At 40.2% G+C, this 22,494-nt stretch overlaps 1 protein-coding gene across 1 annotated transcript in view; it reads right to left on the reverse strand.

Moving 5' to 3' along the window:
• SAMD3 (sterile alpha motif domain containing 3) overlaps positions 1–22,494 on the reverse strand; it is a gene marked incomplete at its 3' end in the record, with an annotated part of 47,535 nt that overhangs the window by 17,040 nt on the left and 8,001 nt on the right. Inside the window, exons 4-7 of the mRNA XM_082668713.1 lie at positions 7,898–8,083; positions 7,547–7,643; positions 4,640–4,720; positions 2,095–2,262 (exon numbers count right to left, since the gene is read on the reverse strand). Of these exons, the coding sequence (XP_082524839.1) occupies positions 2,095–2,262; positions 4,640–4,720; positions 7,547–7,643; positions 7,898–8,083 (532 nt within the window). The remainder of the gene's footprint in view (positions 1–2,094; positions 2,263–4,639; positions 4,721–7,546; positions 7,644–7,897; positions 8,084–22,494) is intronic.

Below are 22,494 nucleotides of genomic sequence, written 5' to 3' on the forward strand. Positions count from 1 at the left end.
AGGTCACAAACAGGGATGCTACAGTGTTTAAAAGAATCAGCAATTTGTAGCTCCATTTGTAAGAGGGAGGAAAGTAAATCCTTACGAATTAGATTTGCTTGGCAGGAAAAATGTTGCCTCTTCAGATGTGAACAAGGACCTCTTTTTGCCCCAGTTGGCAGGAAGGTCAAAACTAAATTCTGTTGCAACTTAACTCATCTTGGGCCCTGGTACATTCAATCCCTGTTCTTTTTGTAGCAAAGACCCCTGCATGGGCCTTAGTAGGATTCAATTTAGAATTCTGGCACTTCTGCGAGACTCCAAGATAGGAACAACAAAAGGTGTAGTTACATGAAGAATTGAGGTGGTTTTGAGAAAGAACGGAAAGATGATTGTACAAACTGGGTCAGTGATGATGTGTCAACATAGGAGAGGAGCTGCCATTTAGCCTGTGTCCCTCAGGGTGGCCTGTGACCCCCTGGGCTCACCCTTGCTGGGGATACGTGCTACTTTTCCGATTTTACCATTCATCCATTCCAATGAATTTTGGTGGGACGTGCATCAATTTTGGTGGGATGTGGTGGGAAAGAAAGAAAACTGAATTTGTAAAATTTTAATTCATTTATAAAGGAACTCCATTTGTAGTATATGGAAAATCACATATTTTGAAAATATGCACAATATAATTATGTTCCTTTACAAAGTGGCTTTTTATTTTAAGAATATAAAAGATATTTTTAAATGAACGTAATTCTATCTTATCATGATTTTAGTTTATAATTGCAATATTGCAGTTAAAGTTTCTATAAAATTACACTAAATTTAGGTAATATTCATCTGTTTTGTCTTTTCATCAAAGAGCAGACATAAAATTATATTATCTTAACTGGCTGTCATTTGAAAATCTCTTTGATTTTATAATTATATATAAAATTATATAAAAAAACTATAATAAGGTATTTCTTTTTATTTATTTATTTGGATCTTTTAGTTGCAGCATGTTAACTCTTAGCTGCGGCATATGGGATCTAGTTCCTTGACCAGGGATTGAACCCGGGCCCCCTGCATTGGAGTGTGGAGTCTTAGCCACTGGACCACCAGGGATGTCCCAATAAGGTATTTCAAAATACTCCTTCATCTAAAATTTTTCTTACTTCTAATGTTGGGATGAACGGTTTACAAAATATGTTAAAAAATATTCCCGTCCCCTGGTGCTTATAAGTAGTGATAATAAAATTGAGATGATCTGACAGGTTGCTCTATTAATATCAAATAACTATACCAGCTGAAGAAGAAAATAGAATATTTACACCAAGTACATTCAGTAACATAAATGTGTCTGTAGTGAAAAATTATATTTACATATTCATGTTCGATTGATGTGAAGATAGATTTTGGGGAGGACGTGAGATTTAGCTTCTATAACTTGGTAGTTTGGACATCCTTCCTAAGGAGCTCAATCTACTTTATTAGCAGGGGACATTTTTGTTTCTGAGAACACTTGGGGGCTGTGAGGTAGATAAGGAATATTTATAGAATTTCAGATAATTAGGACCCACGTGAACAGTATGTACAGCAAACCCACTGCAGAGGGAGGAATCTCCAGGCCCTGCCTGGGGCCCTTTGCCTGTAGCTCCTCATGGCCGCCTCTGTACACAGCGAGAACAGTATGGGGTTTTGGACCCATGCATGTGGAGTAGCTTCCACCCTGAAACCTTGAAACCAGAAGCAACTTGACCCCTACAATATGAGTATCAAAAACACTTTCTGTAGCAATAAGAACAGCAAGAATACAGGATACATTTTAGGATGAGAGGAAAAGAAATTATTCAAAGATCCAGAACTTTAGGGTTTCTCCAGGTTTTTTGAAGATTGTGAAAGAATAAACTTGCGATGTTCAATAACACTCTCTGCTCCGTTTTTGGAAGTCCTCTTTTGGAAATATTCTCATTCACAAAAACAAAACAGATATTTTCTTTTGGTTTCTGACCCACACCTCAAATTTTCAAAAGGATATTTTATTTTGTTTTAATTCTTTTAAATGCTAGTATTTATTATCCCTTAATCAATCAACCAACCAATACATTGTCAGAACAATTAAAGATTCAATCTTACTTTTATCTGGACAATTTTAATTTCATCAAATCTTGTATCAGCAAGAGATTTCCTTGTCTGGCCTCTTCGGTGTCCAAATTTACACTTATTTCTCATCACTTGTTCATCATCTTCTATGGGTCTTCGAACATATTTAAAACGATCTTTGAGGGCTCGTTTCCATAAAAACTGTGTAAAATTATAAAACAGGGCAGTTAATCTTCAAAGAGATTGGAATAATCCTATATAAACAAAATCTTTGTCTACCACCTTTGGGCTTGAAATTATTTTCCCATCACAGTAATAGAAATAATATATCTATTCTTCTATTTATCCTCACAATAATCTTGTGATAACACTATAAATATATACATATATTGATATTTTGTATAGTACATAGCTATATATGTGTGTGTGTGTATGTGTGTAGTTATATACAGTGTCATATAGCTAAATATACTAGCTCTTGAGTCTAGATTTCCTAATTCCTAAAATTGGATACCTTCCACTTTACTCTAGTGTCTCCACAATGCACTCCACTTTCCTGTTGGATTCTAGAAAAGAACTGGTACTGGCTCATGCATATATGGACTGACACGCTTTCTTTAAATGCATCATCAGATGAAGCAGCCTGTGCAACAGAGGAGAGGAAGAGACGGTGCCATTTGGGGAACTGCCAAGAGTTGTGCATGGCAGGAACAGAGAGCTCAAGATGTGGAAGGGCAGAAGATGCAGAAAATAGAGAAGTCAGCCCCATCCTGAAGGGCATGGTTACCCCAAAAAGAGCTTCAAGGTAATCGGGAACCAGATCCTTTCAAACCCCTCTCTGTGGACAGAGAAGTTCTCTTCTCGAGCAATGGTTCTCAAACTTCGCCTGAATCACAATTCTTGGAGGATCTGTTAAAACACAGGTTGCTGGGTCCTACCCTCAGAGCCTCTAATTCAGTAGGTCAGGGGCAGGGCTGAGGATCTGCATTTCTTCCAAGTTCCCGAGGGGCGATGCTGATGCTGCTTACCCAAACTCTAGAGGTTCTGCTTCCGCAGGTCTGAGAGGAGCCCAGATGTCTGTAGCCTTTAAAGCTTTGTAGAAAATGGCTGCAGAGCTGGGTTAGGAAGTCCTCTTAGGCCACATTGAGTGGGAAGTGTGGACGGTCAGACTGTGCTCTGGGAGAATCTGTCTGGCATGTGGACAGCTTGGAAGACCAGAGACAGGTTTAACAACTTGGGGACACACCTGGGCTTCTTCCTCAACACACCAACACTGCTAACATTCTTTCCCTCTGCTGGGCCTTTGGTTTTGGCCTGAAAAGCTCTGTCTCTCTCCTCGCCTACCCTGCTGGTATCTAGGTAAAGCTTGCTCTGTTTCCAGATCTCAGCTCAGCCATCACTCCCTTACAGCCTCCCTAACAGTTCACTTCCCTTGGTTTTCAGGCTCACCTTTCCTTGTCAACACTTATCACACTGGTAGTTTACCCTCATCTATGTGATGTTTTTGTTTCTTTTCTTTTTTGTTCTTTTCATTCTTCCTCTATTCAAGTTTCGCCTTCCTTTCTTCCTTCCTTCCATTCTTTCCTTCCCCTAGGCTGTGAGCACATGAAGAAGGTCTTGAGTCTACTTTGCTCACCAAACCCAGCACAGTGCTTGGGGCATCTCGGAAACTATAAACACTAGATGCCTTGTGTCTGTCCTCTGTGAAGTACATGGGCCCAGGTGTTGAGCAACAGACTAGAAGCAAGACTCTGAGTCTTGGTCTTGCTTGGTAAGTATTTCACTGTGTGAGGAGTGGCCAAATCTAGCCTCAAGGCTTCTTTTCAGCCCCTCATCTTCCCTGCAATGCCATGCACTTGAATAGGCCCAAGAGTGGGTGCAGGGAAAGAAACGGCCATTTGTAGCTACACAGGCCCATATTTGCCTCCTAGTCTTGGCCACTAGATGGGTTAAGTCACTGGGTGACTTTGGGCATATCTTATGCGCTCAGGCAAATGGGAATGCCACTGAGATCACGTTAGTCCAGTGTCTGGCACTTAGATTTCGTCATTCCCGGTTCCTTGGTTTAAGTCTCAATAAGAGCTATTCCCTGCCCCTGAGAAAGCACTGGGACCTAAGTTGGAAAGACCCAGGATCCTGGACTAGCTCCAGTAGGTATTAGCTAAGAAATCTTCAACAAGTAATCCCTCAGCCTTAGTTTCTTTAACTATAATGGAATAAGAAGATTAGTCCTGTCAACTGCACTGGGTTAGGGGGAGACTCAAATGAAGAGCTACTTCATGGAAGACATTTGTAAACTAAAATGTAAAACCCTTGGCAGCCCTGGTGAGGAGTACTGGGGCTTGGGGGTTGGGAAGGCAGCTTCGGCCCCAATTAAGCGCCTGGGTATGTATGAGTCAGAGATGCTTCCTCACCTCCCACAGGCTTGTGGGTCTGGACACTGCCGCTGCTGTTTCACAACAGCACAGAAATAATGGATGGCTTGTGTTTTTCTTAGCCCTGAAATCTGAACTAGTACAAATACATTTTTTCCCCCTCATGTTTCCCACAGCTCTTAAGGGCCTCTACACCTGCGGATTTGTTGGGAGGTGTCACAGCAATCAACTGCTAGGACAGTTTTAAATTGCCAATGTCTTCTTTCCAGCCTCTCCCTTCTCTCCTTAGCAAGTATCAGATAGGAACAAAAAAAGGGCCAGTCAATGCAGTGGTCTACATGAGCACTCGATCAAGGGGTGCGCCCTGAGCATCTGCTACCTGCGTGGCACAGGGAAATCCTGACACAGATGCCACAATAGAAAATCTTTTTGTCATTGAACAGTCATCCTTCTTCTCCATGCTTTTCCAGCTAGAGAGGGTGTGGAAAGAGCTACATAGACACAGCTCTCCTCCAATCACTCTGAAATAAAACACAACCCTGAAGTTATGGCCTCCTGAACGGATATGTGAAAAGTCCACATATCACCAGCAGATCTTCCCCTAACATTGTAAACCCAAATATAATCATTAGGAAATATTTAGACAAACCCAAAATGTGAATCATCGTACAAGGCAACTGGACTAGGCTTGTCCAAAAAAGAAAATATCATGGGAAAAAAAAAAAAAAAAACGTAGGGAAACTATCCTAGAGACAAAAAAAAATTAAAGAGACATAGTAACTACATGGAATGCATAATCTTTGATTAGATGTTATAGCCAAAAATCCATTTTAAAACTTTGTTTCAATAATTGAAGAAACAGGGATATGGATTATATATGATATTATGCAATTATTGTTAATTCTTTTGGTATAAAAATGGTATTGTGGTAGGAGATTGTCCTTATCCTTATAAGATACATGCTGGGGTATTTAGGAGTGGCAACTGTGACTTGCTTTTTTTCAGATGCTCAGTCAAAACAAACAAATAGATATGAGAAAGGAAAAGTAAATGTGGCAAAATGGTAATACCTAGTGAATCTAGATCAGTGATTTTCAATCATCGGAGATTTTGCCCCCCGCCCAGGATACATTTGGCAATGTTTGCAGACACGGCTGGTTGTTACATCAGTGTGGGTGAAGGGGTGCTATTCACACTTAGTGAGTGCCAGGGATGCTGCCAAGTACCCTACGAGGCAGAGGACAGCCCACACCACAAAGAAGTATCCACCCAAAACGCAATACTGCCCAGACTAAGAAACCCTGAGCTACGTAAAGGGTATATGGCTGTTCACTGCAGCAGGCTTTCAACTCCTGTGTAGATTTGAAAACTTTTGAAATAAAAAGTTGAGAATATCAGTATCTTGTAATAACCTATGGTGGAAAATAATCTGTAAAAAATATATATACATATAAATATAACTGAATCAGTTTGCTATACATCTGAAACTAACACAATACTATAAATCAACTATACTTCAATTAAAAAAAGTTGAGAATAAAGTTAGTCCTAAAAATGACCAAATGCTTCCTTGCTGTGTGCATGCTCTCTCTCTCTCTCTCTCTCTCTCTCTCTCTCACACACACACACACACACACACACATAGTGTGTATCTTGAAGACACACACTATGTCTTCAAGAAAGTACAGCAAAAAATTTTTCTCAGAGATATCTGCTATAATAAGGTGCAAAAGGCATCTATCTTATTTAGATAAGACTACCAATGTATGCGCATACAGCATATAGAGATATAAGGACTAATAGACAGCAAATCTTATGTACACAAAGCTATAATTCCCCACAATTGTCCCTTAAATCATATAGTTCCAGTGTCACAATACACTCAATTTTTTTAACCATCTTAACTATTTTTAAGTGTACAGTTCAGTAGAGTTAAGCATACTCACATTGTTGGGCAATGGATATCCCAGGCTTTTAAAGCCAAGAGACTTGCAGACCCAGAGAACAAAGCTTGTATTGAAACCTCTAGAGCAGTGTTTCCCAGCCCTGACTGCACATCGGAATTATCTGGGGAACTTTAAGGTGCCAGGGTCTCTTCTCCAGACCAACTAAACCAGAATCTCTGGGGATCCTGACATGCAGCCCGAGTTGAGAACTGCTGCCCCAGAACACCTCCAGGATCTGTTTTTGTCAGAACAGCAGAGATGTGAGAGGGCCAGGTGAGGCTGCAAGTCAAGACCTCAAAAGCAGACCACTTCTCCACTGGGTCTAAACAAAGGCAAGAACCACTTTATTGATGAAAGCACTGATGTAGGTGCAGTCACAGCCTTCTCTTTCCACGCATCGCATCTCTTAAAGACCCTTCCTAGAGACTCATCTTTACACATGAGATTCCAAACAGCTTTCAGAGAGAGACAGAACGATGATGACAGAGAGAGAGAAAGAAGATGAAGAAGGATGAGGAGGGATGAACAGGGGCACACAGCGGATTTTTAGAGCAGTGAAAATAGTATAGATATACACGATACAATAATGATGGATACATTTGTCTAATGGCATAGAATGTACTACACCAAGAGTGAAACTTAACGTAACCTATAGACTTTGGGTAATAACGATGTGTCAGTATAGGTTCATCTACTGTAACAAATGTACCCCTCTGGTTGGGGATGTTGATAATGGGAGAGGCTGGCATGTGTGGGTCAGGAGGGAGATGGGAAATCTCTGTACCTTTCACTCAATTTTGCTGTGTACCTAAAACTGCTCTAAAAAATAAAGTGTTTTTTTTTTTTTAAAGAAGACAAAGGAACACAGAGAGACACAGAGAAGTCATCAAAAAGAACAGAGCTAGAGGGGATAGAGAGAGATAGAAAGAAAGACCAAAACTTAGAACAAAACAGGGACTGACAGCAAGAGACAGAAGAGACGGCCAAAGGAACAGAATCAGAGAGAGACCAGACACAGTCAGAGAAATTGACAGAGAAAGAGAAACAGACAGACCCAGATAAACAGACAGAAAGAGACTGAGCAAAGGGGAAAGAGGCGTGAGATTACTGGACAATACAAGGTTCTTATTTTAAGAAAGGTTGAGAGAAACAGAAGGGCCCCACGCTGTCACTTACAAAGCCACAGCCGTCCTCATCCAGGAAAGGGTGGGCCTGCAGCAGGGCGCTGACCACGTCGTTATACTGCTGGGTGGTGGGGTACCTGTTCGGTGCGACAGGGAGGATATTTTTCATTTCAAGAAGCCCACGTTCCTCCTCCTAAGATGAGTCTAAATTACATTCACTTTTCTTCAAATCGTTCTATATGACAATGTAGACATTCAAATGTTGGGCAATGTTGGACTTACTACCAATATGTCATGCAAAATCTGAAGAGAATTGGTTCCAAAGGAATTCAAGTCTACTCTGAAAACACACCCTCTACCGAAGCAGCAAGTCTGCCCTGTTACTACTCACAGCGAGCCTTCCAGATACTTCGTCATGTCAGCCTGGAGAAACTCAATGATCCGTATCCTCATGCTGTGATCAGGACACTTCTGTTCTGCTAACATGCATTTGACGTCATAAGGAAACTCTGGTAAAACATAGGACTTAGTCCATTGTAAGGCTTTATTCCCTGTTAGAACCTGTTTCACGTTCCTTCTGTTAAATAAAAACACACAAAGAGTGAAATTCTGCTTCAAATATATGCAACTTATTCTCTACACCCTGAGAACTTATGATAGCAACCACTTTCTTGAGACCTAAATATATGGAAGTCATCAATCCATCTTCCATCCAATCATCTACCTGCAAATGTTTGAGGCCTCATCGGGTATCTCTGTTTTCTTTCCCTTTGCACACACACGAATACTTGTCATCCTGGAGAAAAATGTCATAACAGTATAGACTACAGAATAAAGTCTGAAGTTGGAAAGAATATTGATCCGTATATCTTGAAGAGTTAATATGTAATGCATAGCTCAAAACTAAACAAGGTATCTAACTAAAAGAGAGTAAATTGCAATTCAGCAAAGCAAATGAGGCATACGATAAAGTCTTAGCACCTGCTTCAGAAAATTCTTCTAATTAACTTATTTGGCTTCTGTTTGTAGTGAAATACAAGAGTCACTTAATTTAGTTGTTCTTGGCTATTTTAATAAGGTAAACTTGGTCTCTAAATTTAAAATAAGTATCAGATATTCTGATCCATTCAGAATAAGTTGCTACAAAAGGCTATAGAAAATGATAGCTACAGAAAGCAGATCATTTTGCAATCCATGGTTGCCTGAGGCTGGGAATGGAGTGAAGATTGACTGAAAAAAGGACACCAGGGAATTTTAGGGTGATGAAAGCATTCCAAAATGGATTGTGACAATGGCTGCACACCCGCATAAATCTGCTAAAATTAACTGAGCTGTATACTTTAATGGGTGAATTTTATGTTATGAAAATTATACCTCAATAAGGTTTTTTATAAAATTAAATATCAGAACCACTTTAAAACCTTAAAGTTAGTGATTGATCCAGTGTATAAAAAGTAAAATTTCCAAGCAAGTTACCAGAGACAATAGATAGCTTTTAATCCATTTCACTAATAGGATTGATTGGAATGGAAGTGAAGTAATAGAGACAAACCAAGCAGAAGACAAAGAAAGATTTCCTAAGTTAACTTAAGCAGGTTAATTTTCTGGTACAGGCGTGGAAGCCTTAGTAGTCCAAATAAAATTCAGATGAGCTTTGAAAGGCCAGGTTTCCTTTAGAATTTTAGGTCATATTTTGTAAGAATGCAAGAGGTATAATGAAACATGGGGAATAAAGAAAAGAGGAGAAAGAACTCTCCTCTCTTTTCATGATAAGCTCTTTCTCCTTTTTTTCCCTCTTTGGCAATAACTGCATCAGCAATGAAAATATGTCCTGGCTAAATGAGCACACCGATAATTTCAACGCTGGCTTCAGTACAGCAGCAGGCCGTTCCCAGAAGAAATTTTTGCCTCAGCCCAAATTATTTTCCAGTGTTCCTCTCTCATTTCATTCATTTACTCAACCAACATTTATTGGGGGTGTACTAGGTGGCAAATACTCTTCTACAATCCCTATTTCCTTTCCTATTCTATTCTATTATTTCTTTCTCCCATGATCTCTCCCTTATCTACTTAAACCAAGGGTGTAACGTAATGGCAAGTTTTGTTTGCTGTATTTTGTGCCTTCCCAAGATTTTTGAAAGGTGCTGCAACTGTGCAGGTGTTAAACTTGGCTTCAGTACAAGATTTTAACATCTATCTCCTTTTCCTCAGGAGTTTCAAGCTAATTTAGCTGCATGACCCCTTGACTTGTGAGGTTGCCATGTCTTATTTAGTACCACATCAATGGATAACTTCTACATTCCAATGCTATAAAATAAGGCTGGAGGCAATTTTTACCTTCTTGTTCTATATATTTTTTCTGTATGTCTTTTCAATATCAGGGTAGGCACTATATAGCATGATCTTATTTCTGTCCAATACCTAGAATGTAACTAGACACATACAAGCTCTATCAAAGCTAGATATTCCATCTTGCTCTTAATTAAACAAAATCAGGGGCATCAAATTTTCCTTTTCTTTACATTAAAACAATTTAACAAGATATTTGGGGAGTGAATAGAATACAAGCTATGCTAACTAATACAAGTCAAAACTAGTATTACACAGAATACTAGAATCAGAAATTAAAAATACACTCTAATTTAGGTGCAGATAACTGCAGGCACAATCACTTCCCATCCATAAAACAATATTTGCACTGGATTTTAAAAACTTTACTGTGAGGTTAAGATTATTCATATCTTTATTTAGGTAGAGTTGGGCAGAACACCCTAGAAGTCAGCTTAAAGTAAGTGCACAGAGTGGAAAAAATTCCCAGACTAAGAGGATGCTGATATCTCTGTTCCTACCTCAGAACCAGTGCGCTTCAACAAGATACCACCACAGAACAAAGATCTTTAATCCAGTGGGTCTCAACCCTGGGTACACAGTACAATCATCTGGAGAGCTTTTAAAACATGTTAATGGCTAGGATTGATCCCAGTCTAACTAATCAGAGTCTATTGCACTAAACACTCAGTATGTATGTAGAGTTTATATTTGTAATAAAATAAAACTTACAATAAGGTTAAGCTGACACATATGATAATTAATAGTATTATTACTGCAGTATGTGCTAATTAAAAAAAATTATGAGGTGGAGGTTCTCATGAAAAAGCTCATTGACTGAGTGGAGTCAAGACGGTGTACTAGGAGGACGTGGAATTCGTGTCTCCTCACAACTAGGGCACCTATCAGGCACCAGTGGGGGACCACAGACACCTAAAGGGATGGGAGGAACCCCCAGTGTCCGGGTAGGATGTGGGGCATGGGGGGAGTGCAGGAGGAGGAGAAGTGGAGGCAGGATTGGACTGGTGCCCCTGAGGGGCGGCTGGGGGAGGGGAAGGGATCCCATGCCTGCACGGGGAAATTCCGGAACCACTGGGAGGGCAGAGGATCAAAAGGGAGCATGGCCAGGTTTCCCCTGCCCACTTGGACCCCCAGGAACCTGCTAAGATCCCAAGCCTGATCCTCTGCCCACCTAGACTCCCTCCAGCCGCATGGGTCCTAAGGGAATGCGAGGGAGGGAAGGGGGAGCAAAATTAAAGGCCGGACCTCCAGGACTGGCACCCTGAGGGGTGGCTGCGGGAGGGGAGGAGTTCCTACACCCAGCGGGACCCACCCATGGTTAGGGGTCAGGGTCGACAGGGGAGACCCTGGTGGAGACTGTGGGGGAGGCGTGTGAAGAAATGGAAAGGAATGGGGCCAGCGCTTTCCCTGTCCACTTAGGCTCCCGGGAGCCTGTTGGGTCTAAACCCCACCCACACACCCTCACCCAGGGCCCTACCTCTAAACTCGGAACTCCACACTCCAGAGGCCCTCCTTTCCACGCACTGCCTCTCCCCTCCCATTCTGAGCAGGTCCTAAGCAGAGGCCTGGCCCCACACTCAAAGGTCACCCCCCACGTGCCTAGGTCCCGCCCCACCTTAAACCCCACCCCCTGCTTAAATTCCCCGCCCATAGCCAAGGTTTTCTTTGTTTCTTTATTTTTTCTTCTTTTAGACTGGGGTTCTGTTTTACCTTGTTGATTCATTGTTGTTGATGCTTTTATATTTTTATTTTTCCTAATAAATCTCTTATTTTTCTAATTTTATTTTATTCTTTTTACTTTGTTAGTGATCTCTCCTTTTGGCTTGTTCCCCGCGCCCCCACACACACCTTTTTTATTTTTTATTTTTCCTTTTTTCTGTTGTGGTTTTATTTTACCTTGTTGTAGTTGTTTCAATTATAGTTTTATTTTTCCTGATATATCTTTTATCTTTCTGATTTTATTTTATTTTTATTCTTTGATATTGCACTGGTCCTTTTTTTCTTTCATTCTTCCTTTTTTTTTTTTTTTTGAACCATGCCAGGAAGCTTGCAGGATCTTGGTTCCCAGTCCAGAGGTTGGGCCCGAGCTCCTGTGGTGGGAGCTCCGAGTCCAAACTGCTGGACTAACAGAGAAACTCAGACCCCAGGGAATATCAGAGTGAGGCCTCATGGAGGTTCTCATCTCAGCACCAAGACCCGGCTCTATCCAACTGCCTGCAAACTCCAGTGCTGGACGTCTCAGGCCAAACAAGCAGTAAGAAAGGAATACAGTACCACCCATCAAAAAAAAAAAAATGAAATGACAAAAAAATTTGTAATAGATGAAGGAGCAAGGTAAAAACCTACAAGACCAAATAAATGAAGACAAAATAGGCAACCTACCTGCAAAAGAATTCAGAGTAATGATAATAAAGATGATCCAAAATCATGGAAACAGAGTGGAGAAAATACAGGAAACATTTAACAAGGATCTAGAACAACTAAAGAGCAAACAGTGAGGAACAACACAATTACTGAAATTAAAAATACTCTAGAAGGTATCAATAACACAATAACTGAGACAGAAGAATGCATAAGTGAGCTGGAAGATAAAATGGTGGAAATAACTGCCAGGGTGAAGAATAAAGAGAAAAGAATAAAAAGAATGGAGGACAGTCTCAGAGACTCTGGGACAGCATTAAACGCACTAACATTCGAATTACGGGGTCCCAGAAGAAGAGTAAAAGAAAGGGTCTGAGAAAATATTTGAAGAGATTATAGTCGAAAACCTTCCTAACATGGGAAAGGAAATTGTCAATCAAGTCCAGGAAGCACAGAGAGTACCATACAGGATAAACCCAAAGAGAAACAAGACAAGACACATATTAATCAAACTATCAAAAATTAAATACAAAGAAAAATATTGAAAGCAGCAAGGGAAAAACAACAAATACCATACAAGGGAATCCCCATAAGGTTAACAGCTGATCTTTCAGCAGAAGCTCTGCAAGCCAGAAGGGAGTGGCAGGACCTATTTAAAGTGATGAAACATAAAAACCTACAACCAAGATTACTCTACCCAGCAAGGATCTCATTCAGATTTGACAGAAAAATCAAAAGCTTTACAGACAAGCAAAAGTTAAGAGAATTCAGCACCACCAAACCAGCTTTACAACAAATGCTAAAGGAATTTCTCCAGACCAGAAACACAAGAGAAGGAAAAGACCTGCAATAACAAACCCAAAACAAGAAAATGGTAATAGGAACATATATATCGAGAATTAACTTAAACGTAAATGGATTAAATGTTCCAATCAAAAGACATAGACTGGCTGAATGGACACAAAAACAAGACCCGTACATATGCTGTCTACAAGAGACCCACTTCACACCTAGGGACACATACAGACTGAAAGGGAGGGGATGGAAAAAGATATTCCATGCAAATGGAAATCAAAAGTAAGCTGGAGTAGCAATTCTCATATCAGACAAAATAGACTTTAAAGTAAAGACTATTACAAGAGACAAAGAAGGACACTACATGATGATCAAGGGATCAAGAGGAAGATATAACAATTGTCAATATTTATGCACCCAACATAGGAGCACCTCAGTACATAAGGCAAATGCTAACAGCCATAAAAGGGGAAACTGACAGTAACACAATAATAGTTGGGGACTTTAACACCCCACTTTCACCAATGGACAGATCATCCAAAATGAAAATAAATAAGGAAACAAGCTTTAAATGACACATTAAAGAAGATGGACTTAATTGATATTTATAGGACATTCCATCCAAAAACAACAGAATACACTTTCTTCTCAAGTGTTCATGGAACATTTTCCAGGATAGATCATATCTTGGGTCACAAATCAAGCCTTGGTAAATTTAAGAAAATTGAAATCATATCAATCATCCTTTCCAACCACAACGCTATGAGACTAGATATCAATTAAAGGAAAAAAACTGTAAAAAATACAAATACATGGAGGCTAAACAATGCACTACTAAATAACCAAGAGATCACTGAAGAAATCAAAGAGGAAATCAAAAAATACCTAGAAACAAAGGACAGTGAAAACACGATGACCCAAAACCTATGGGATGCAGCAAAAGCAGTTCTAAGAGGGAACTTTATAACAATACAATCCTACCTCAAGAAACAAGAAACACCTCAAATAAACAACCTAACCTTACACCTAAAGCAATTAGAGAAAGAAGAACAAAAAAACCCCAAAGTTAGCAGAAGGAAAGAAATCATAAAGATCAGATCAGAAATAAATGAAAAAGAAATGAAAGAAACAAACTGAAAACTCGTTCTTTGAGACGATAAACAAAATTGATAAACCATTAGCCAGACTTACCAAGAAAAAAAGGGAGAAGACTCAAATCAACAGAATTAGAAATGAAAAAGAAGTAACAACTGACACTGCAGAAATACAAGGATCATGAGAGATAACTACAAGCAGCTATATGCCAATCAAATGGACAACCTGGAAGAAATGGACAAATTATTAGAAAAGCACAACCTTCTGAGACTGAACCAGGAAGAAATAGAAAATATAAACAGACCAATCACAAGCAGTGAAATTGAAACTGTGATTAAAAATCTTCCAACAAACAAAAGCTCAGGACCAGATGGCTTCACAGGTGAATTCTATCCAACATTTAGAGAAGAGCTAACACCTATCCTTCTCAAACTCTTCCAAAATATAGCAGAGGGAGGAACACTCCCAAGCTCATTCTACGAGGCCACCATCACCCTGATACCAAAACCAGACAAAGATGTCACAAAGAAAGAAAACTACAGGCCTATGTCACTGATTAACATAGAGGCAAAAATCCTCAACAAAATACTAGCAAACAGAATCCAACAGCACATTAAAAGGATCATACACCATGAGCAAGTGGGGTTATCTCAGGAATGTAAGGATTCTTCAATATATGTAAATCAATCAATGTGATACACCATATTAACAAATTGAAGGATAAAAACCATACGATCATCTCAATAGATGCAGAAAAAGCTTTTGACAAAATTTAACACCCATTTATGATAAAAACCCTCCAGAAAGTAGGCATAGAGGGAACTTACCTAAAAATAATAAAGGCCATATGTGACAAACCCACAGCCAACATCATTCTCAATGGTGAAAAACTGAAACTGTTTCCACTAGATCAGGAACATGACAAGGTTGCCCACTCTCACCACTATTATTCAATATAGTTTTGGAAGTTTTACCCACAGCCATCAGAGAAGTAAAAGAAATAAAAGGAATCCAAATTGGAAAAGAAGAAGTAAAGCTGTCACTGTTCGCAGATGACATGATACTACACATAGAGAATCCTAAAGACTCTACCAGAAAACTACTAGAGCTAATCAATAAAATTGGTAAAGTAGCACGATACAAAATTAACTGCACAGAAATCTCTTGCATTCCTATACACTACTGATGAAAAATGTGAAAGAGAAATTAAGGAAACACTCCAATTTACCACTGCAACAAAAAGAATAAAATACCTAGGAATAAACCTACCTAGTGAGACAAAAGACCTGTATGCAGAAAACTATAAGACACGGATGAAAGAAATTAAAGATGATACAAACACATGGAGAGATATACCATGTTCTTGGATTGGAAGAATCAACACTGTGAAAATGACTATACTACCCAAAGCAATCTACACCTTCAACGCAATCCCTATCAAACTACCAATGGCATTTTTCACAGAACTAGAACAAAAAATTTCACGATTCGTATGGAAACACAAAAGACCCTGAATAGCCAAAGCAATCTTGAGAAAGAAAAACAGAGCCTGAGGAATTAGGCTCCCTGACTTCAGACTATACTGCAAAGCTACAGTAATCAAGACAGTATGGTACTGGCACAAAAACAGAAATATAGATCAATGGAACAGGAGATAAACCCATGCACATATGGTCACCTTATATTTGATATAGAGGTAAGAATATACAATGGAGAAAAGACAGCCTCTTCAATAAGTGGTGCTGGGAAAACTGGACAGCTACATGTAAAAGAATGGAATTAGATCACTCCCTAACATCATACACAAAAATAAACTCAAAATGGACTAAAGACTTAAATGTAAGGCCAGATACCATAAAACTCTTAGAGGAAAACATAGGCAGAACACACTATGACATAAATCACAGCAAGATCCTTTTTGACTCACCTCCTAGAGAAATGGAAATAAAAACAAAAATAAACAAATGAGATCTAATGAAACTTAAAAGCTTTTGCACAGCAAAGGAAACCATAAACAAGAGGAAAAGACAACTCTCAGAATGGGAGAAAATATTTTCAAATGAAGCAGCTGACAAAGGATTAATCTCCAAAATTTACAAGCAGCTCATGCATCTCAATATCAAAAAAACAAACAACCCAATCCAAAAATGGGCAGAAGACCTAAATAGACATTTCTCCAAAGAAGATATACAGATTGCCAACAAACACATGAAAGGATGCTCAACATCACTAATCATTAGAGAAATGCAAATCAAATCTACAATGAGGTGTCACCTCACACCAGTCAGAATGGCCACCATCAAAAAATCTACAAACAATAAATGCTGGAGAGGGTGTGAGAAAAGGGAACCCTCTTGCACTGTTTGTGGGAATGTAAATTGACATAGCCACTATGGAGAACAGTATGGAGGTTCCTTAAAAAACTAAAAATAGGGCTCCCCTGGTGGTGCAGTGGTTGAGAATCCGCCTGCCGATGCAGGGGACACGGGTTCGTGCCCCGGTCCGGGAATACCCCACATGCCGCGGAGTGGCTGGGCCCGTGAGCCTTGGCCACTGAGCCTGCGTGTCCGGAGCCTGTGCTCTGCAACGGGAGAGGTCACAACAGTGAGAGGCCCGCGTACAGCAAAAAAAACCAAACAAAAATAAGAAATAGAACTACCATACGATGCAGCAATCCCACTACTGGGCATATACCCTGAGAAAACCATAATTCAAAAAGAGTCATGTACCACAATGTTCACTGCAGCTCCATTTACAATAGCCAGGACATGGAAGCAACCTAAGTGTCCATCGACAGATGAATGGATAAAGAAGATGTGGCACATATATACAATGGAATATTACTCAGCCATAAAAGGAAACGAAATTGAGTTATTTGTAGTGAGATAGATGGACTTAGAGTCTGTCATACAAAGTGAAGTAAGTCAGAAAGAGAAAAGCAAATACTTTATGGTAACCTACATATGGAATCTCAAAAAAAAAAATTGGTTCTGAAGAACCTAGGGGCAGGACAGAAATAAAGATGCAGACATAGAGAATGGACTTGAGGACACGGGGAGGGGGAAGGGTAAGCTGGGACGAAGTCAGGGAGTGGCATGGACTTATATATACTACCAAATGTAAAATAGATGGTTAGTGGGAAGCAGCCATATAGCATAGGGAGATCAGCTTGGTGCTTTGCGAACACCTGGAGGGGTGGGATGGGGAGGGTGGGAGGGAGACGCAGTAGGGAGGGGATATGGGGATATACGCATTCATTTAGCTGAATCAATTTGTTGTACAGCAGAAACTAACACAACACTGTACAGCAATTATACTCCAATACAGATGTTAGAAAAAAAAAAGTCATTGACTAGAAAAACTTTCTTTAACCTTAATAAGCAAGAAAATTCACCTAATTATTTTACTCGCAAGGAACAGACAATATGGGGCTCGCCTAGGATAAAGAAGATGGCCCTATGCAGAACAGGGCCAATGGAACTCCAGCTCTCCTAAGAAAAAATCTCAATGTACGGAAGGCAGATGTTGAGCCATGGCAGGGAGCAGAAGAGACATACATGAGGGTAGGGATTACTTGTTTTATCTCCAGTTTCATAACTTACTTAATAATTAGGACAATTCATAATACGGTCCAATTTTGTGTGCCGTTTTATTATCAGCTAGTATCCAATGTGAGTTCTCAGATCCAGCCGAGGTTCAAGCCTACTAAGTCTCCAGGCCACACTATGCATGTGTTAGCAGTTGTTTCTCTCACCCCAATGCCCTAAGTTTCCCTCGATCTTCTAGGCTCGTCTTAGCCCCGTCCCCAGGTGGATTCTCTTCCCCACTCTCCTGCCTCTTGGGTGGTCTTTCTTGTCTGAATCTCCCACGTGGCCTGGTCCAACACTGGCCCTGTGAGTAGTCATCTTATGTCTGGGCTCCTTATCTGTTTTGATTTCCCTGTGTCATTGTTGAGTGGAACAGTTTGTAACAAAAATGTTGTAGAAAGTTTTAGGAACATTTGAGAGAGATATAAAACATTAAATGTAACATTTAACATCACCAAGTCCAGAAGTTTGAGATGTGAAAAACAGTGGGACCCAAATGCAAGAGAGGCAGATCTGGGGATTGGAGTAGAGTCCTCTGTATACACAAAGCGTACCTAGGAATTAGACTGTGGCTGTTGAGAATTACAAAATGATCAAACACCACCGAAAAAAACGTCCCAAAGATGTTTTCTCAGTTTCTCACCAGGCTTCAGCTGCATCGCATGTGGATTCTTTACAGAACAAAGGGCAGAGTTCACATCACACTCAACTGACTTCTGGTTGACTTTTGGAGTCGTTATGAATCATGCCTGCTTTCCTAGAATTTAGGTAACAAATGACACCTTTTTCTAGCGGCCCCAGCTTGGAGATAATCTGCTATCTTGAGGGATTGTGATGCTTTTCTAGTCTTGTAAAATGGTATTGCTTTCTGGTCCTCAAGGAAGAAGGGAAAGAGACAAGTGAGGACGTTGCTGTGAAGAACAGCCTTTCTTGCTACTGGTCTGAGTCTTCACATCTAAAGTACCACTACCATCAGCAGTAGTACTCCCACCCCCGGAAGAGAAAGCAGTGACAAATACCATGCTCTCCAGGGACCTAACTGAAAGACTGTGTTCCACAAGCCTACATTCATTTTATTCTTTTCCACACCCAAGCTTGCAGACTTTATACACTGAAAATGGTATATATTGGGATGCCCAGTTTTTATATTATCAACTCTGGAACTAAATGGCATGTAACCACAGCAACATCTAAAAGTTTCAGTGTTTTTGGAACATAGAAGAAGAGAAAGGAAGCTACAGGAGGCTTAGACATTTGTTTAAAGAACTTGCTATCATCTTACCATAGGACAGAAAAGGACCTCATCATACATATCTTCAAAAGAGGGACCAAATTTCACCAAATTACGAAGTTAAACAGAAATATTGCTTCTGTGTTCTGATGCCAGTACTCTGAGAATTACCTGCTTTGCTTTACCTAGGCAAGACTTTCCACTGCTAAGGAAACCAAGTAAACAAGAAGTTCTGAAAAGCCCAATAAAGAGATACATGCCAATGAGCAGGGTGAGAGGCCATCTCTGAAAACAGTGAACAATGTCACTGCAAGACATGCAAGGACCATGAAGGAAATGCTGCTTTCTTGCTGCAACTGATGGTAACGACCACTACTTCAGACAATGTTAGCTCCTCATTCTCAGCATTTTGATGATTGCTTTTAATTTATGTTTTACAGCTCTGGGCTATCACAGCTGCTATTTAATCTATGAGACTTCCAGAAGAATTTAGTTTCTGAAAGGCATGTGTGAACACATAATCAGGCACAAAGTAGAGGTAAAGATGTGGATGGCATCAGGCACTCTGCTGTGGCACAAACAGGCACCTCTCAAATCCTCCCGGTCCCTGCTTGCCAGTGCGAGATTCAAGACCCCAGGAACTTTTGGGGCCCTGACTAATCAAGCAAAGAAGCATAAAATACGTAAATCTTTTATTTCTTCCTATTCCCCAATTCTTCTTGGTATTGAGAGATGGACAAAGACCCAGAAACTTCTGGCCTTTACTCTCAATATTTACACTTATTAGCATCAGAGTCACAAAAACAGATCTCATGGAGCTATCATGTCTGAGTCCCTCTTTCTTTTTAATTCCTCATTCATACAAAAGAAAAATTAATGAGACACTACCTACACAATTGTTGCAAAATGGTTGAGTACTACTATTTTGTAGTTCGGATTTATCAAAATCTGGTAGTTCAGGGTTGAATGGATCTAGGGCAGCTTTTTATTAATCCACCTGTATACTACTAGATTTTGAATCCTGACCTCACAGTGAACAGCATACATCCTCGGAGATAGAGGTGTAAAATTCACTTCTCAAATCTGGCCCAGAGTGCTGGTTTTATGGGGAAAAAAAAAAAAAAAAAGATTGACAGTCTTCTCCCAACTGTGTGTCATCTAGGCTGTGGCTTGCCAGTTCCTCCACTATGTAGCATCATAAAAATAAAAGTTTCCTATTTGTAAAGATTCAAGTAACTTGATTTATACCAGATTACCATTAAACTGGGCGGCTTAAACCATAAACATTAATTTCCCACAGTTATGGAGGCTGGATGTTCCAGATGAGGGTGACAGCAAAGTTGGGTTCTTGATAAATGCCCTCTTCCAGGTTTACAGAAGGCTGTCTTCTTGCTGTGTCCTCATGTGCCAGAAAGAGAGCTAGCTAGCTTTCTGGACTCTTCTTATAATGACACTAATCCCATCCAAGAGGGGTCCACTTTCATGACCTAATTACCTCCCAGAAGTCCTCTCCCTCCAAATACCATCATATTGGGATTAGGGTTTCAACATAAGAATTTTGGAGGGACACAAGCATCCAGTCTATTGTACACCTCCAGAAATGACTTGCTACTACTACACAGGGTAGTCCTAGGACAGCTTGGCATTTGTTAGGGGGTCTGTTAGAAATGCTGAATCTTGAGGCCCACCCCGACCTACTAAGTTAGAATCTGCATTTTAATAAGATTCCTAGGTAGCCTTTAATTACCTTTGAGTTTGAGGAACACTGGTCTAGGGCCCTGCTATATTTTGCTTAAGTCCTCCAGGAGAATCTAATGTACAGTCACAGTTAAAAAGCACTGTCTTGTCCATTGACACAGCACTGAGGTTCCTTACCTCCCTAACAGCACCTCTCATCATTCCCAGAAAGTCCATTTCCTCTGCCTCTGTCTCTCACATTCCAAAAATACTTATTCCAAATAGAATGCCCTATTCCGTTTCAGGTGCCTGTACCTTTGCACATCCTGTTTGCTTTGCTGTGAATGTCCTTTGCTTATCTTGCTCCATCTTCCTTCAGATGCAATTCTAATCATGTTTCAAAATCCTCCCTCAGTTTTTGTGCAGACTTCCCCCAGGGGCCTTCTCCATACTCACTTCCCTGAAAGTCTTATTTATCCTTCTTACGTGCTTTTTCTGTACCCTGTGCATATCTATTTCTGCATCTCTTTCTCAATATCGCAGTTATTAACTTATGTATCTTTCTTGTCAGACTCTGAGTTCCCCTAGGCAAGGATAAAATTGCCCCCGCTTCACCCACTGTCTATATAATACCTAGCTCATGGGATATATTTAGTAACTTTTGGACTGAATGAAAGGGAAAAAGAGACTAGAAATCCAGCTTATTTTGATCTCTCCGAAGACGTCCCATTAGATTTAATGGGAATGGGCAGCAGTCAGAGAGTTATTTAACAGTCATGTCAGCCCAACTGTCCCTGATTTTGTAATTCCTGTTTGGCTGGGTCCACAGATATCTTCCACTGAAGGAAATTTCGGTTCTAGCTCATTTCATTTGAGTCTCTGCTCAAGCATTACTTAGTCAAAGTTGAAGGACTTAACTGAAAACCCCATCTGAAATAGAACCCTCCTGTAGCTAACACACACATATGCACAAACACACACTGATCACTCTCTATCCCCCCCCCCTTTTTTCTTGGCATTATCGGCCTTCATAGCACTTAAACATATTTACAATGCAATATCATATGTATTTGTTATTCCCCCCACCATTAGAACGTGAACGTGAACTCTGTGAGCTGGGAGGCTTGGTCTGCTCTGCTCACCCCTGTACCCTCTGTGTCTACCACTGCCTGGCACAGAGTAAGAACGCAGTATCTACTATGGAATGAATGAATGAATCCTGACTTAAGTAAGACAGCTTTAAGTCAGTATTTCCTAAGGTGTTTCCTGTAATGCTAACAGTTGTTACACAAATAAAGAATTCTGGGCCAGACACAGTGAAAGGGGTTTTCTTACTGTAGGACTCCTCATAGCATTTACTATGTTAATGTACACTGGGAATCTCCAATCAAGGACTAGAGTTACAATATAACACTTCCAAACACACAACCCTTAGGTGTGGGGTGTTCTATACACCTGTGGGGTAGGAGATGTGGGATCCTGCACTTCACTCTGAGAGATCCTTGTTGTTTCACTGACCTGGGATTCAGCATCTAAATGTGACAATTTATCACCTGTGTTGTCTTTGGTGCAATTCACTGAACCTCCCTTTGTTACCACGTGCTGGATAAGACGTGGTATCTGAGCTGTGTGTGTGGCAGTGACTACAAACAATACATTAAATGCGGACCCACTGACATTCTCCCTCCTGAGCATAGGCGGGCGGGTAAAATCACTCCACAGCATCTTACAGCAGTAGCCAGACCCAGAAAAAAATCATCGTTAAAATAATTTTTAAATAGGAGGGAAACTGTGACTTATTTATAATTACACCCAAAGGCTGAAGCAAAATCTCTGCATGCATGTATTTAAAGTTCAAGCCCAGTGTTTTTAAAGTGACATTTAGGAAACCTC

This window comes from Grampus griseus (assembly GCF_964374135.1).
Source record: "Grampus griseus genome assembly, chromosome: 13".
Classification (NCBI taxonomy): domain Eukaryota; kingdom Metazoa; phylum Chordata; class Mammalia; order Artiodactyla; family Delphinidae; genus Grampus; species Grampus griseus.